This window comes from Ambystoma mexicanum, chromosome 8 (genome assembly GCF_040938575.1).
Source record: "Ambystoma mexicanum isolate Mex_15411 chromosome 8, UKY_AmexF1_1, whole genome shotgun sequence".
Classification (NCBI taxonomy): Eukaryota; Metazoa; Chordata; class Amphibia; order Caudata; family Ambystomatidae; genus Ambystoma; species Ambystoma mexicanum.
Genome location: NC_090929.1, coordinates 404871897 through 404888827, shown reverse-complemented (window position 1 = coordinate 404888827; position 16931 = coordinate 404871897). Strand labels below are relative to the sequence as shown.

General features: G+C 42.6%; 1 protein-coding gene across 1 annotated transcript in view; it reads right to left on the bottom strand.

Annotated features, from left to right (window-relative positions):
* The window catches only part of LOC138471995 (prostaglandin G/H synthase 1-like), a 633283-nt gene that overhangs the window by 313591 nt on the left and 302761 nt on the right, over positions 1–16931 (bottom strand). The window contains exons 3-4 of the mRNA XM_069609901.1: positions 1490–1606; positions 1081–1221 (exon numbers count right to left, since the gene is read on the bottom strand). Of these exons, the coding sequence (XP_069466002.1) occupies positions 1081–1221; positions 1490–1606 (258 nt within the window). The remainder of the gene's footprint in view (positions 1–1080; positions 1222–1489; positions 1607–16931) is intronic.

Below are 16931 nucleotides of genomic sequence, written 5' to 3'. Positions count from 1 at the left end.
TTTATGCAATTTTTGTGGTGCAATCTTGTTGATAGCGTCAAGTATAGTTGCATTATAAAGGTCAACAAAATGAGTAGGGTCGTCTTTGTACTCATTGGTAGTAGAGGAGTTGAGAGGTTGAAGAAGAGGGAGTAACTTATGAGCAGTTATATTCCGCATATTTTTGGCTAGTCTGGGAGGAGCCAGTAGTTTGTCAGGGTTAAGGTTGCTCTTTTGTAAGATGAAGAGGATGGCATGATTATCTGTCCAGGCACAAGGCTGGTTAGATATGACATTAATGTTGCAGTTAGAATCTGCAATCCAGTCTAACTGTCTTCCTTTGCTGTGAGTGGGTTTTGAGACCTGTTGGGTCAAGCCTAAGTCGGCGATACTATTGCCGATAGCTAATGCATGGATATCTTTAGAGTCATATAGTCCTAAATTAAGCTCTCCTAGGAGCAGGATTTGTGAACCCGGTTTAGAGTTGTTAGTGAGGAGAGTCAATATGTCTTCCTCAAAGGAGGCAACCATGTGCAAGATCCAGGAGTAGCTCATGCTCAGTGGGTGATGCCCTATGCATAAGATCCAGGAGTAGCTCATGCTCAGTGGGTGATGCCCTATGCATAAGATCCAGGAGTAGCTCATGCTCAGTGGGTGATGCCCTATGCATAAGATCTAGGAGTAGCTCTTTCTCGCTGGGTGATGCCCTATGCATAAGATCCAGGAGTAGCTCATGCTCAGTGGGTGATGCCCTATGCATAAGATCCAGGAGTAGCTCATGCTCAGTGGGTGATGCCCTATGCATAAGATCCAGGAGTAGCTCTTGCTCGCTGGGTGATGCCCTATGCATAAGATCTAGGAGTAGCTCATGCTCAGTGGGTGATGCCCTATGCATAAGATCCAGGAGTAGCTCATGCTCAGTGGGTGATGCCCTATGCATAAGATCCAGGAGTAGCTCATGCTCAGGGGGTGATGCCCTATGCATAAGATCCAGGAGTAGCTCTTGCTCGCTGGGTGATGCATTGTGTGCAAGAATGTCTTTAAGCTCCCGCTTATCAACCCTCTGCTGCAATGACAAGAGTTATGCACCTTAAGTCTTACCTGTCAACACCAGCCTCATGATCGTGTTCCCCAGGAAAGTGCTGTTGATGATATCCCAGAGCCACTTGAAGTGGGTCAGAAAGTAGTGCGTGAACGCCGGCCGTGGTTTCACTGTTGCATAGATTCTAGTAAAGAATTCAGCTGAAGAGACAAAAACAAGGACATTCTTTATAGCGACAGCGGGAGAATACTGCAGTGCGGGGGTCAAGTCCTAAAATGAAAAGTGAGGGGGCTCTTTAACATGCCAATTGAATGTGGTGCCACCAGAAATTTGCATATCAAGGTGCCCTCTGAAAAAAGTGGGGGGGACTCCGTCCACCTGCGTGTACCCTCGACTTGAGCCCTGCTGCAGTGTTAACAAAGTGATGACAATGTGAACTATGAAATGCGATACTTGGCTATTACTCACGTATAGTGCAATTAGTTCCATAGTAGCCGGTGCGGGTGCAATCACATTCATATCGGTCATTTTCAAATCTCACACACACGCCTTTATTCTCACATGGAAAATAGCAGCATGGATTCACTGAAATTGAAAAAAAAGATACACATTAATCGAAATGGTCCTTTTCGAGTCAAAGTAGAAACTCAATGATTCCACTGCTCTTCACAGTCTTACTCGTATATTGGCTGTTACTACTGACATGTCCTTGTGTGCTTTTGCAGAATTTCATCTTTATATTGGAAGCCCCAGGGTACGGAGAGGCGGTTAGTTTGTGTAGAGGACAGTGCAGGGAATTGGCCAGAACCCAAGCAGCGCTCTGGCAAAACAGACTCAAGGGACTGCACACAACGCTCACACTTCAGGCTAGTGTAAGAATCATGCTCAATGAAGCGTGGGTTCCTTGTGCGAGTGAGTGACAACGTTGCTTCAGAGCAGGATACTCCCAGCAAGATCTGTCTTGAAGCCAAGTTATCACATGTGTGAGAAACCCACGTTTCAACAAACACTTTCATTATGAATACAGAAACAGCCAAAGCCTCACATGCTTGTTATACCTGTCCAGACTGGTATATATGTCCTGCAATGTAGAGACTTTTTTTAGGGTGAGTAATGTGACCGATTAAAACTGTAGACCCCAACTTCCATTATTCTCTCAAAAGGGTTTCTTGCTGAATCACAAAAAGACATCTTTCCAATTTAAAATTCTGGACATAGTTATGTTACCATAATGCTCTTTGCTTTCATGCAAATCGCCAGGATTGGGTTCTAGAGCTGTTGTTGTGGGTGACCTGGTCTGGGACTACACTCCTCGCCCACACCTCCCCCGCCCCTCCAAGGAGGAGAGGGTTCCCCCAATACATTTTTCCCCATACTCGTAGAACAGATACACCGACCCCCTATCAGCCTTGATATTTCAGGCTATATGCCGAGGCGTTTGACACTTGACCTTATTATGCTCTGGGCCATGCTCTGGCCACATGGAGAGGCTGCAGGCAAGTAGATAAACATGCACAGGAAATGTTCATCAATGGGCATCTTCCTGCCTAGCACAACATACATGCTCTTAGTGTAGACCTTGGCAAGTGGTCTCCTAGGAAAAGGGTGACCACACCCCTTCACCTAAAAGCCCAGAGTGTAAACCATGGCCACGCTAGGTGACACGCTCAAGAAGGAACTCTGCAACACACGCACACATCCACCTGTCCTGTCAGTATTTAACAAATAAGGCAGTATACATAAAAATGACAACTATATACTGAAGATGCTTCACATCATCTGGATCCAAACGCGCACATCAACTTTAAGGGTCTGCAACCTTGGGCTCTCCAGATGTCTTCGACTACAGCTCCCATCAGCCTCAACCAGCACAACACATGATGCAGGCTAATGGGCTTTGAAGTACAAAACATCTGGAAAGCTGCAGGTTGCAGATTCCTGCTTTAGCGCATTTCTCTTTGCAAAATGCTGGGTCTCCTCAAACCAGTGACTGACTGATATCTTTCGAAGTATGTGGAAGCTTAACTTAGTTTTTGCAAACTAATTACCAACAAAGTATATTTCCGATGGCTAAAAGCTACATTATAAAATATGTTTAACGTGATGGCCATATCTAAGCCTCGTTGAGAAATGTTTGTCGGCAGGAGAGTAGTCCGGGCTTGAAAGAATTCCATGCGAAGATCCGAATCCTACGCGATCCTGTGGGAATGGAAAATACCAGATTTCCAGTTTCCATTTGCTAAACATATCTGGTGGTGTGATTATGGATATAGTGGAGGTGTCTGGGTGGTGGTGTGGCTATGGATATAGCGGAGGTGGTGTGGCTATGGATATAGGGGAGGTGTCTAGGAGGTGGTGTGGATATGGTTATAGGGGAGGTGTCTAGGTGGTGATGTGGCTATGGCTATAGGTGAGGCATCTAGGTAGTGTGTATATGGATATACGATGGTGGTGGTGTGGCTATGGATATAGGGAAGGCGTCTTGGTGGTGGTGGTGTGGCTATGAATGTAGGGAAGGTGTCTTAGTGGTGGTGGTGTGGCTATGAATGTAGGGAAGGTGTCTGGGTGGTGGTGTGGCTATGGATATAGGGGAGGTGTCTGGGTGGTGGTGTGGCTATGAGTGTAGGGAAGGTGTCTTAGTGGTGGTGGTGGTGTGGCTATGAATGTAGGGACGGTGTCTGGGTGGTGGTGTGGCTATGGATATAGGGGATGTGTCGAGGTGGGGGTGTGGTATGAATGTAGGGGATGTGTCGAGGTGGTGGTGTGGCTATGGATATAGGGAAGGTGTCTAGGTGGTGCTATGGCTCTAGGGCAAGTGTCTAGGTGGTAGTGTGATATGTATATAGGGGAGGTGTCTAGGTGGTGGTGTGGCTATGAATGTAGGGAAGGTGTCTGGGTGGTGCGGCTATGGATATAGGGGAGGTGTCTAGGTGGTAGTGTGGATATGGATATAGGGGCGGTGTCTAGGTGGTGGTGTGGATATGGATATAAGTGAGGTGTCTAGGTGGTGGTGCGGCTGTGGATTTAGGAGAGGTGTCTAGGTGATGACGTGCCTATGGATATTGGGGAGGTGTCCAGGTGGTGTTTTTTGTAGGTTATGTAAGATTTGTTTTTCTATCACTTATTGAACAGACTTCAATGAGTCTAAAATGCTTCACCCAGACTCCTGCGGAGACACAAACCCATCACGCTCTACTGGCTCCTGATCAAATGTAGATCATTTTCCTTGGAAAACATAAAGATCAAACAATCTAGAGCTATGGGGTGCTCGTTTCAGGTACAGGCCAGTACATTCTGGATTTCCCTTCCAATTGACCTGAAAATCATCAGAAAACATTCAGAGTTTAGACACAAAACCTCTCTTTTCAACTGGCACCCTCTTTAACGGGTTCTGTCCTCTGAGTATTAGTACTTAGATGCCTGCCAAGCCTTTAGCTCTTTACACACAGATTTATATGTTTGGTTTTGATACAATGTAAACCCCATGTATTGTCCAACACACCTTATATGGCAGGGGCCGGGATTCCACCACAAGGAAATGTATCCATTACAAGCTAACCAAAGTGCTAGGGTCCGGAAACAAGGCCCCAGTAACATTGCCAAATTTCAGAAACACCACTGAGGATTGTCCTTCCCCTTTTTCTCAGCCAAGTTCTGGAACTCTTGTCCCAGACATCCGAGGGGCAGAGGGAAAAACCACTTAGCCCTCAGAAACGTACAAAAGATGGGCCATTCAAAAGGCATCCATAAAGACAAGACCATACAGAAGCACTCCAGACCATCCTCGAATCAGCAGACACCTAAATGTCTGACACATTGACCAGCAGTAAACAATGAGGCACATGGACATGCAACCACTAGTGGCACATACCTCTGAACTGCCTACATCATGAATAAATACCACATAGAAGGATCTAAAGTTAGACTAATGTGAAGAACAACCAGACGAACAAAATCTCAAACCAGAGCAAATCGGAGACTGGATATTCTCTGCCTACTCTCACCAACATGTGAGGCGCCTGGCCACTATGCCTCAGCCAAGGAACTCGGGAGATCATACTCGGGCAGACTGGTTTCTCTGTACCTCTCCACCCTTCCATTAAATGTCACCAGAAAGGTATGATCCCTTCTACTTTATGGAGACACTGGAACTAAGAAAGTTAATTCTAGCCTGGAAACTCCTAGAATGGGAGTCCCCTGGAATCCATTACCCTGTCAAACACGACAAACTGACTCATACATCTCCTCCTACCACCTTACACTACTGACACAGTCTATTGCACATGGAAGCGAACTGCCTACAAAATATGACCCTGATGGATGCCACTGCTCTCATCTCCAATTCTTTTACCACCACCTCTATGTCAGCAGCGTATCCCGTCTCAGAGAGCGGACGTCCGTTTCATTGATCTTGTGATCTCTTCCTCCAGACAAATAATGCATTCAAGTGTCACTGCCACACATCACATAAAATGATACCAGCACCCAGGACTCGGGTACTTCAGGCATGGACGCATCACATCTGCCTGCCCCTCTTTCTCACCAAGAACCAATACTCCCCCTTTTTCTTGAAGGGCTATGCACATCAAGGCCTCCGAAACGTGACACGTTCACTCTACAAGACCACCTTAAGTTACAACTCCTGTATTAAGGGTACATTTTTATTAAGATGTTTGGTTTGAGAAGTTCGATTAGTGATTATAGTGGAAAGTGTTAAACTCGGTTAACTGACATTTGTTGATCCTGAGGAACATCTTAAATGAAAGCAAAGGGGTGAAGAACATTATTTCAATTATTGGTTAGTGTGAAACATATCAGAGCAAGTCAATTGGTGGAGTTGATAAGTATATTTGGAAAGTCAACAAAATAAAGAAGCATGTGGGGGCCAGAGGACTATTCATTTACGTTTTGGAAGATCAAAATGTGCTACATTACTTTTCAAACAAAGTATATCTACAGGAAATTAGTTATAGTAACAAAACACACCAATTGTGAATACATTTATATGTGACCGTGGTGTGTATATAGGAAATAAATATTATAAATTACCTTCAGTCAAACACAAGGTTCTTAGTGGGTGAGCTATGAAAAAGGTGGCCTGTTCCCTTTTAAGCCCAATAAATAATTATCTGTTGTTGTAGAGACAATAAAGTTAAAAAGTGTACAGTGTTGCTATAGAGTTGGGACCCCTCTATCTTTTTGAGGTGCGACACATTTCCGAGATTGTCAAGGTATACATTTCCCATCCTAATTAGGGTTAGACAAACTCAATGTTCTATCTTTGAATTTATTACCAGTCATTTTGAAAACTTGCCAAATCCATTGGTTTGTTGCACAGTGATTTATCTTCACAGAATGAATGGATTGACATTGGTTAATTGCAAGTCATTTTATTTATTCAAAAATCCAACTGTGGGACGAATCAAACTTTCTTCTTTGGGCAAATAAAATTAAACAAACCATGTAGGACAAACTATTGCTTTATTTAGTGGGCTTGTTCATACTTCTATTTGATCATAAACACTTGATAGATTTAAGATGGATTTTGAGCTTGGGGTTTGTTCTTTTTGTGGCGCAATGCACTAAAATGTGTCTTTACTTGTTATGCATTTTTAAGGTTTCTTCAGCATTGGCAGATCTGATGATGCGTCTAACTACTAAGCAAGCTGTGCGTCTATGGATAGTACATTGGTAGTTTCATATGTTCACGCTTTTGTACCATTATTTTCATCTAGAAAGGAGCAACCAGGGCAGGCACATAACGGCAAGTACATCTCCTCGATACTCCTACTTGGCCAGATTTCAAGAGCGTTTATTGTGCACATTTCTTAAACACTTTAGAGCCTTTCTTCACTGGGAGGGATCCAAAACCGAACGATTGTGTTTGAAGTTTTAAGGGATGCTTGCCTCCAACATTTTTGGCTTAATAACGCTTATTAAAAGAGAGTTTAAGAGTGAACTGAAAGAAAATGTACTTTAGGTGCCATGTGAAATTACTTTGAGTTATTGAAGTGTGGCTAGAGCACTGTAATCAAAGGATCAAGCAAATAAATGGGCAATCTCATTACAGATGGGGGGGGGCTGGAATAATTACACCCACAGTGCACAAACAACCTGAACAAAAGGCAACATTTAAACCTCTGAAGTCTACATGGCATGCACTACATTTCCTTACCAGCCGCACACTATTGCAAACACTGAATACAAAGGGAACGCTTGTTCCGGATCTGCCATGAAAGTGGACCACCAAATGAACCCAGATTTGAACTGGTCTGAAAAGGTCTCATCTGCTATCACTTGAACATTTGCAAAATACATCTAATCAAAGCATTATAATTATATATTTCGGAACGAGCAATGTTTGAGCTCCAATAAATGCCTACTTGAGCAGTACAAGAACACGCGAAAGAAGCAACAACAAAACAACGAAATTACAAAGCCTGCAGCAGTGGGTTAAGATGACTGTTAAAACTAGATGTGCCTGTCCATTTTTTATATTAGAGGGACATATTTACACCAAATGGAGGGAATCTGAACCAATCAAGAGGGATTTTAGAGGGACTTATTTATTCCCTACAAATGTGCAAGAGCAACCAAGTAGAAGGTTTAATACTTGATTAAAAGGATATACTTTACAGTACACTTTTTGTAAAACTTTAGATACAAAGCCATGCAAATTACAATCGGTTTTGTAGGATATCACAAGCTACCAGGTCATCAACCGTACACAGGAGCATTTTCCAAAGGATTTTCATGCCGCCGTTGTCCACATTATATGCCCATATTTAACCAGTGTAAGGAGACATCATCCTGGTTGTGTCCCATAAGGCCAGTTTTGCCACTGTGTGAAGACATGTGCGTGTGGGCTGTGTTAATAAATTGATAATGCCTGTGAAACCTCCCTGCGCCTTCTGTTGGATTAACAAATATAAAATATTTAATGAAAACATTATCACAACATTATTTGTTAGATAGGTCTTCTGCGTGTGCTTATTGAGAAGGCTGCCTTCACCTGGTAACCTAATAAATGAAATCTGAGAAGGCTCAAAAGGGCCCAATTGCACAGAACTGTAATTCAAATCAGAGTATTTGTATACATCTCTATTGTTTCATTTAACACAATTCTGATCACAGTGTCATAAAGCAAACACTATTTGGTGTAAATCAACATAGAAATGTCAACATGTGTGCGCATGCCTGCGTTTCATCTTCAGAATGGCTTTCTCAAGACTAATACATTGTGTTGCTACTTAAGTAAGGTTACAAGAACTGTGTCCAAACATAATTGATTGGATACGCATTTTGTGTTCTAACAAAGTTGTTACGGAAGGAAGAGAGGGAAGGATGAAAAAAGGAAAAGAAAAATAAGAAGACAATCTTAGTAGCCAGATCATCACATTAATAAGATGTGTTTAATCTTGTGGGACTGTTGTTCAGAATTCAAGTGAGTAGAATCTCCATTTGTTTTAGATATTTCTATTAGTGGCATCATAGTATCAGATTACATCAATTGTCTTGTCAGGTCATACATAGTCATACCTACTAAGACTTAGTTGGTTGAGAATATATATCTCACCTACTGGAAAGGTTTCACACCAAACATGTTAATTGTGCACTGTAGTCCTTTTTCATTGCCCTATACTTGGTGTGTGAAATGCCAGATCTAAGAAATATATATACAAATTGTCTGCAAGACTGGATCACAAATGGTGATACTAGCCAACATCTCAAATGATGTATTGACAGCTAATCAATAAAGGTGCATTCCAAAAATGCAAATGATGCCACACTTCTAATATTGTGGCCCTTATCCCACAGTTATCTGGTAGTCAGATGTGTAATATCTAGCTATAATGCAAGAATGTTAAGAATCTAAGTTATGGTACAAGGTTCCTAAAAGGAACAGATTTAGCCCATAGAGTTACCTCTCTGAAAGGTGAGTGGGTTGATTCTTTAATTCATGCTTACCTATGAATACATTGCTGTTCCATGTCTTTATGTTTATTTAAAGGGCTTCATTTTTAGTACACTGTTAGTGCTTTATATTAGAGTGAGCAAAGCGTAGCTCAATGTTCTTATCAATGAAGCGAGATCTTCATGTGTCTTACTCACTTGAAACTGTCATGTGGAGCTGCTGCGTTTAAGCTTACAGAAGCTTGTACGCGCTTCCTAGCCAGAGTTTTAGTAGCTGATCAAACATTCAGCTTGAAAACTTTTTTATTGTATATGTACTTTCCCACTAGTTTATTATGTGTTTATTGAAAACTGTTGTAATCTAAAATGTCCTACACTTCGAACACAGTGAATAAAATGTGTGAAATGCTTTAACAAATTGGGTAATTACAAAATATTTCAAATAATGGATCCATTACAGAAGAATGTCAAAAGGGAGCAGCCATGAGAGCTGCATTTGAACCTCTCCTCTCCATCTTTGTTTCTTGAAAGCAGAGAGATCACTTGCCAATTGATTGTGATTGCGCGAGGTCATTGTTGAACATTGATGACAACAATTTGATGATGTGGCAAAGATCCTCCTTTGCTGCTCGTCCCTCACAATATAAAAAATGCTATAACAAAAGGGGCATTTGAAAACAAACAAAGAAGAAGAAAGACACAACCTGAGGTAGACTGCCACTTCCAATTAAACAAACTCATCGCTTGTTTGAAACACTCTGCAGGGAAGCCAATCCTGTCTAGTTTTGGATACAACTCAAGCACCCTTGATGGCTGTTATTGGGGAGGGTTAAATGAGCAGTATCCAGAGTGCAATCCTTTCCTTCGTGAAACGGTATGTCCTACAGGGTGGGTCGTATTTATAGTGTGCTAGAACTGTTTCTTGTCGTAATAATAAAGTAGATATTTGTATACAACCTTGACTAGACAGTTCCTTTTATCATTGGGTAATAATTGTATATTCACTGTGTCGCAACTAACCAACGATCCACAACCTTGCAGAGAGAAGCCTGTGTTCCGTCCACGTTAGCAAAATTGGACAAGGAGATCTTATAATTCACTTGTATTGCAATCTGTTTGGATCCCTTCTGGTGTACTAGAGGTGTGGGGTTGATTGATGGTTTAGAAACCGATATTCATCCCTGGACCACTGGTGCTCCGGAAGTTGATTCGTCCCAGCCCCATATACAAAGAACTATTATTATGAAAAGCGACTGGGGAGGCAGAGTTGCACAAAATCAAGAGGAAAGGGAATTTGCCATCTCCGTGGGTGGATCTTCGAAAGGTGGCATCCATTTTGACCAGTGGAGGTGCAATTTGCCTGAAGTTGGAAGTTGTCCTGAGAGCACTGATCGCCTTGGAGACTTCAAGATTGGCACTGAAAGAAAATACACGTTTAGGCCCCCACCATTTGCCTTGACTACTGACGCCCACCCTGAATCTGCACAGTGTTTTTTTAAGTAAATACTATATAGTATTTAGAACATGAGAATGAACTGGTCTGGAAACCTTATTGTGAATGTAGTTAGCAACGGAACTAGAAGAAAAATGCATATCATACAAACTATGTTCTTTTTTGCAGTGATGGAATAGGTGCGTTCAGGTTTTTGTGGTCAATCATCTCCTGTAAAAATATTTGGGCATACTGAGAAAGCAAGCATCTGTTTATATATCACAAAGAACAACCATGAATAATGTTGGTGGCTGAACATTTACTAATGTACGATTATTCATGAGGATCGAACCAGCAGCTTGTGCAGCTGTTCTCTTCCTAGGTGAGGGATGCAGACTCCACTTGGCTAATACTGGCAATGTTGTTTTTCTGAGCACATATAAACCTTATTTCATCACAAGACACCTGCCCCCATTGCAGACAGAACATACATAGGCTGGTCTTGTTGAATGATAAGGATATTGGCGAAACAATAGACTGAGATGTGAGGGTAGAAAAGACTACAAGAATTGAATGTGAGAAGACTGATACAGAGTGAAAGGTGGGTGACTGAATAGTAGGGTGTGAGGAGTGGTATTGGCTTGCCTCTACTCGATCAAGGATAATTTGGGGCCAAATAGTATTGTTATGCATCATGGTGATAAAAAAAGAAATATATCCAAATGTCACTGAAGCACAATATGCTGCAAGAAAATGAAAGGTACTAACACAACCAAAGGTTTAAATCAGAAAAAACAAGATTAATATACAAAATAGATTTTTTTTTTGTCTCACGGACATTGATTTTTTCTTTGGCAAAATTGATTGAAAATTAATCGTCTTCATTTTTGCTCTTACTTTCATGATTGGCGGTTCCAGATGATAGCGACAGAGTCTGCAAAGTGCAATGATCATTTCACCTGTTCACGTTTTCCGAATGTATTGATCTTCTCTAACAAGATGTGCGTGCGGCATGCATTTACTAAAGGGTCAGTACAGGCCAGGATAACCCTACTTGACCCGATTTCAAGAGAATTGCTTGCGCACATTTGGTAACCACTGCAAAGTCTTTTTTTTTCCCGTGGGAGAACTCCAAAATGGAGCCATTGTGTTGAGGTGGTTAAGGGATTCTGGTATTACATGTTTTGACTTTGCAAAGCCCATTAACAGGCACTCTCGAAGAGGACATGCATAAAACTGAGTTTAGGTGACACGTGAAATCACTTAGGGGGAGAGAAAAGTGCCTAAAGCAACACAATCGGAACATTATTAAGGGCATGCCTGGGTCCATTACATCAGATGCGTGCCAACAACCGGAACAAAAGGCAACATTTACACTTTAGAAGTGTTGGCGACGTGCATTACCTTTTCTTACCAGCCACAAACTATTGGGAACACAAAGAGTACAACGGGGAAGTTTGCAGCTGACAAGACATGAAAGGTGACCAGGATCATGTGTTATCGCTTTGACATTTGCAAAATACATGGCGGTAAAAGGATTTTAATTACAGATTAATGAATGAGCAATGCCTTATTGCTCCATTAAACGCCCACTTGTGCGGTGCAATAACAAAGGCGAACGAACAATGGAGAAAAGCAACACTATTCAAGTCAATGCATTTGGCAACACCAAATATCAGCTGGTCTAAATACACACACACGTAGAGCCATGGGCAATTGAATAAAAAAGGTGTATTCACGAATACTAAAAAAAAGAATGCCACTAATAAAAGCAACAATAAAGTACTCATTTTCTTTGCCACTTTTATACGCAGACTAAACCATAATTAAAGAAACAGATCTGTCAAACGTATGCTAAACATAAAAGAAAATGTATGAATATTCTAAATGTCTAAAAGAGATTCGATGATTTTTTTAGACATATGTAACCGTGTCCCTACTAAACCTTGTAGAATGTAGGAAAAAGCAAGTGCCATGTGGGAGAAGGCCATCAAAACAATAATGCTCCCAACAGTACAATATTGGAGGGCTCTGATCTTTCCCATCGAGGACAGCGTGTCAGAACGTGTCTGTGTCCACTACAGGTATAGCCCAAACAGAGCCGGACAAACAAAGCCCTTTGAGTCACCAACAGCAACCTATCTTCCCCATTTGTGTCAGTGAGTGCAAGGAGATGACAAGGTCAGGCAAATCTTGAACCTTGTCCCCAGGGATTAAGTACCTCAGTCCCATCAGTGGAGGGCAGCAGAGGTGGGAGATTCCAAACCTGGCATTAAGGGATAGGGCAACAAAACAAACCCCAAAACAGGATAGGACAAGCTTGCCGGTAGGCCCCAATCCATTGGCCACCCTGGACTCGAAAGGGAGGACATCCCCAGATATACCAGTCGGAGGCAGTATTTTATGGGACAAAAACCAAACGTTGAACTCTATTGTCCAACACCTGCAGATTTCCTGGGCGTACGCTAAGAATGTCGGTGGCGCCAAGACTTGCTTTTAAGCCTTTTCCCACACATACACACCCCGGGGAGGGGAAGAAAATCGCAGTGTTTTGGTGCAGGGTAGTGACAGCAAACCAAACCTCATAACGAGGGATATATAAGATGGGAACGGGAAACAGGAAGTGTGGGTGAATCTGCGAGGTCAGAGGAGGAGGCTGACCAAGAGACCATCAGGCGGAAGGAGGAAGCGGTGGATCGTGGAGAGGCGTGTGGGTAGAAAAGGCACTGCAAGGCGTGAATGTGAGAAGGAAAAGAGTGAAAGGATGTTGACTGAATAGTGGAGTCGGGGGAGGGGGATTGGTGGTGGTAGAAGTGGTAGTTCTAGTAGGAGGCGGTGGTAGTGAGAGAGTGGTAGTAGTAGTGGGAAGAAGGTGTTATAGGAGGGTAGTGGAGTGATATGTGGGAGGACCAATTAACATGAAATAGAGGCAGGAGAGAGGAGGAATGAAACAGATAGGAAGCTCGTGGGGAGGAGTCAGGGCAGGAGCAGGTAAAGTAGAAGCAACAGGCAACAGTGAACGAGAGGAACCCGGTAACTCTTAATAGCTGTAAGATAAGAACAACTAGCCAACCCTCAGAAACGGAGAGATATTTAAGTTGGGAACAGGAAACAGGAAGTGTGAGTGAATCGGGTGAGGTCAGAGGAGGAGGTCGATTGTGAGCAAGGGAAGAATGAGGGAGCAGTGGATTGTGAAGAAGAGTTTTGGAGCAGGTGAGGCATTGGCTTGGGTGTGTTGGTGGTTCTGCAGTGTGATACTGCGGTGTGAGTGCAAGTGTGTGTGAGACGTGTGGGTAGAAAGACAACGCAATGTGTCTATGTGAGAAGACTGAACGATTAAAAGCAGGGGGACTGAATAGTGGAGGAGGGAGTGGTAGTCGTAGGAGGAGGATAGGGAGGAGAAGGGAGGGGTGGTACTAGTAGGAGGAGCAGTAGTACTAGGAAGGATCAATAGTAAGTAAGACTGGTGGTAGTACTGGGTGGCGGAAGAAGGTTTAAGAGGACGGTAGTTAAGTAATAGCAGGGAGGAATAGTTAATATCAAAGGGTGGACGCAGGAGTGGGGAGAAGGGAAACAGAGGGGCAGGAAGCTGGTGTGGAGGAGAAAGGACTAGCATAGTAGGCATAGTAGAAGGAAAATGCTAACAGTGAATGTGAGTGGAACCAGGTGAATTTTACCGAGTATCTGTACGGCACAACCCCCAACATTCCCATTAGAACACTAAATCTGGTGAGAGTAGGGAAAGGAAGACCCTGGGGGAGGCAGATAGAGAGAGACTGCTTTCAGGGAGACCTAGTAGATCAAGGCAGACAATAGCCAGTGGGAGTCAACAATCTCTCACTAGCATTAAATAGGGGCTCTGGATGCCTGGGTTAGGGGGGAGGTTTGTGGGAAGGTGGGAAAGAGGGTCAGCCATTGGACCCACAAATATATTAATAGAAAGCCCTTGTATTGCGTGCCATCTGTGAAATAGGTAAAATAAACAGGAAAGTAAACTTCAACCTATTTAAAGTGTAAACAGGTCACATGAGTGAAAACTAAACTAAGATCCATCACAACAAAGACAGATGAACACAGTTTGAGCAGGTATTGTGTCTGTTGATGAACATGTTCAATTCACAGAAGGACTTCCTCCTGTAGTAGCCAAAGTGCACAATTCAATAACAGTCAAACGTTCCATCCTCAGGGCTAGTGATTGTGAACAGCTATTGTAACCCACACAAGAAAGACTTTTTTGCAACGTCCTGGTTAATGTTGCAGGCAAAATAATGAATTACTCCCTTTGAATGGCAAATCATTTTCCTTCCTGTATTTAGCCTATCTGGGTGGAGGGAATGGCACACATACCTACAGGGGTCAGCATCGTTACTAGTCCCTGGGGCTAATGTGGGCCTGATTCACAAAGGTTTTCAATGGGATTCTTTACATACTTCTACAGGTATTTTTCATTTACATCTTGAATTAATGTATAATATAATGTTAATCAATGTCAAACTATCATTTAGCTTCTCTCTTCTTTGGGTTCTATTAGGTGCCACGGTTATACAAAGAAAACCTAAAGTAAATCGTAAACTTATTTTTCCGGGCCGACACGTTTCACGCTGCCTGAGCTCCAATTCGTATCTGGACAACTGCTTTCTCAAGGCCTGCCTCCTATGACTGGTGCTCTTTCTTATTCTTACACCATTCCATATGTGTTTGTTAAGGGTAGCAATGTCCCATGGCTACATGTGGTTGGCACATCCTGCTTAGAAGCAATGTACTGTTGCACTGAGAAAACTAACAAAGAGACAAATACTAAACATGTCATAGACATGTCTAAGTCCGAGTTCAGAGGATTTCAGTTTAGTAGTTAGTTCTGTGCTGTAGCGTCCCCCAAAACAACATCAACATTAAAAAAGACATAGCTGTCTACCCCTGTTACTATTGATGCCTTAGTAACAGCACCAACCTGGAAACCAAAAGGGAAATGCTCAAAATCTGCCCACAGCAGATCTTGGATTAAAGATACTCTTCCTAGATTCTCACGTGTCCCATGGGAGCCTTGCAAAAGGAACTACCATCTACTATGCAGGTTAACACGTCATCAGTTCCAAGCTCTGCTGTATCTCCCTATTAGAGTTTGGGACGACCTGCTTTAAGGGCAGCTGCATAACCAGGACCTAACAAAAGTTCACATTTAAGGAAAAGGAAGGTGGATTAGTCTCACACCAACCGCTCCTGTACTAGATGGGAGCTAAGGAGGATAAATGAAACCATGCTGTTGTGCAGTAGGACCCCAGCCAGCCCATAGGACTGGGGGTTCCCAGCAGCACTTTAAGATGAGCAGCAGCACCCTTGAGATGGATGGGGATTCAGATTAATACTCACACATCAAATCAATAATGACAACTCGATAATTTGGCAAAGGGAGTCCGCTTAATGACGAGAAGAAAAAACAGGGAGTTCGTGAATATCAGCAATCGCTCGATTTTCCTTCTCGCTTCAACTCCAATTACTTTAAGAAAAAACACATCATTTATACCAACAACTCATCATTACTTTCATGTAACACACAAAATTTAGCATGCAACTTGATTGGTTCTAGGAAGGTAACTTTAATATAGGTACTACATCTGTATATGGTAATTGGGAGAGGGATTGGATAAACAATGTCAGGTGGGGCATCTAAGCCATTCCTTCAAAATGGCTACTGTAGACGTCACTAAAAGTACGTCGTCTCATTGGTTCTATAAATATAGGACCCTGGATTACGGGGTTCACTATGATTGGGTTGACATCAACCCCACTCATACCTTTAAACTTGCTCAGCATCGTGCAGAATAGTCGGCCAGGTGCAGGGAGTTAGTCTGCACCCCAAGCTTCCTTCCAATTATTGTTACAATCAATCATCACTTCAGTGGTCATGTGTCAATTATTTCTTTGTGGTTGGCCTCAAGTCTGCTTCTTGGTCTGGGAAAGTTCAGGAATCTGTGCATGGCAAAGGTCCATGCATAGGTGTGAAAGTTTCATCCCCTCTTGCTTGTCTGGTCACGTGATTTCGACACTGTGAAATCGTCTTATTCTTCATGCACTTTTGTGTATTTGATTTAATTCTGACAGTCTGCCATCTGTGGCTTATCTTGACCTTTCTGAACAGAATACTCTGTTCTTCTCCTCATTAATTGTATCCACTGTTGTCCTATTTCAGCTGATATGACCTTGTCTTCTTGGCATGATTATCTTCGTCTGAGTTTCTCTCGGTCTCTAATTCTCGATTTGTTTGCTGCAAAGCTCTCCTCTTGAGACCTTTAGTGACCTTTGGTCGATTCTGCTCTTGTGCATAGTGGAGGTATACTTACAGTGCTCCTTTTGAGGTAGATATGTATAGGTGGCGCTTGCCGCAATCTGACTACTAAGCATATGCAACCCTCACAATTTCTGTGTTCCTTGTTGTTCCTTGCATATGTACACGTTTAAACTAGCTGAATATCTTAATTGTGCATGTGGCATAATTTGACATCTTGACATCAATTATTTCACTCTAGGCTCAGGATGTCACTAGTCCATGGCGTTTCGTCTCTT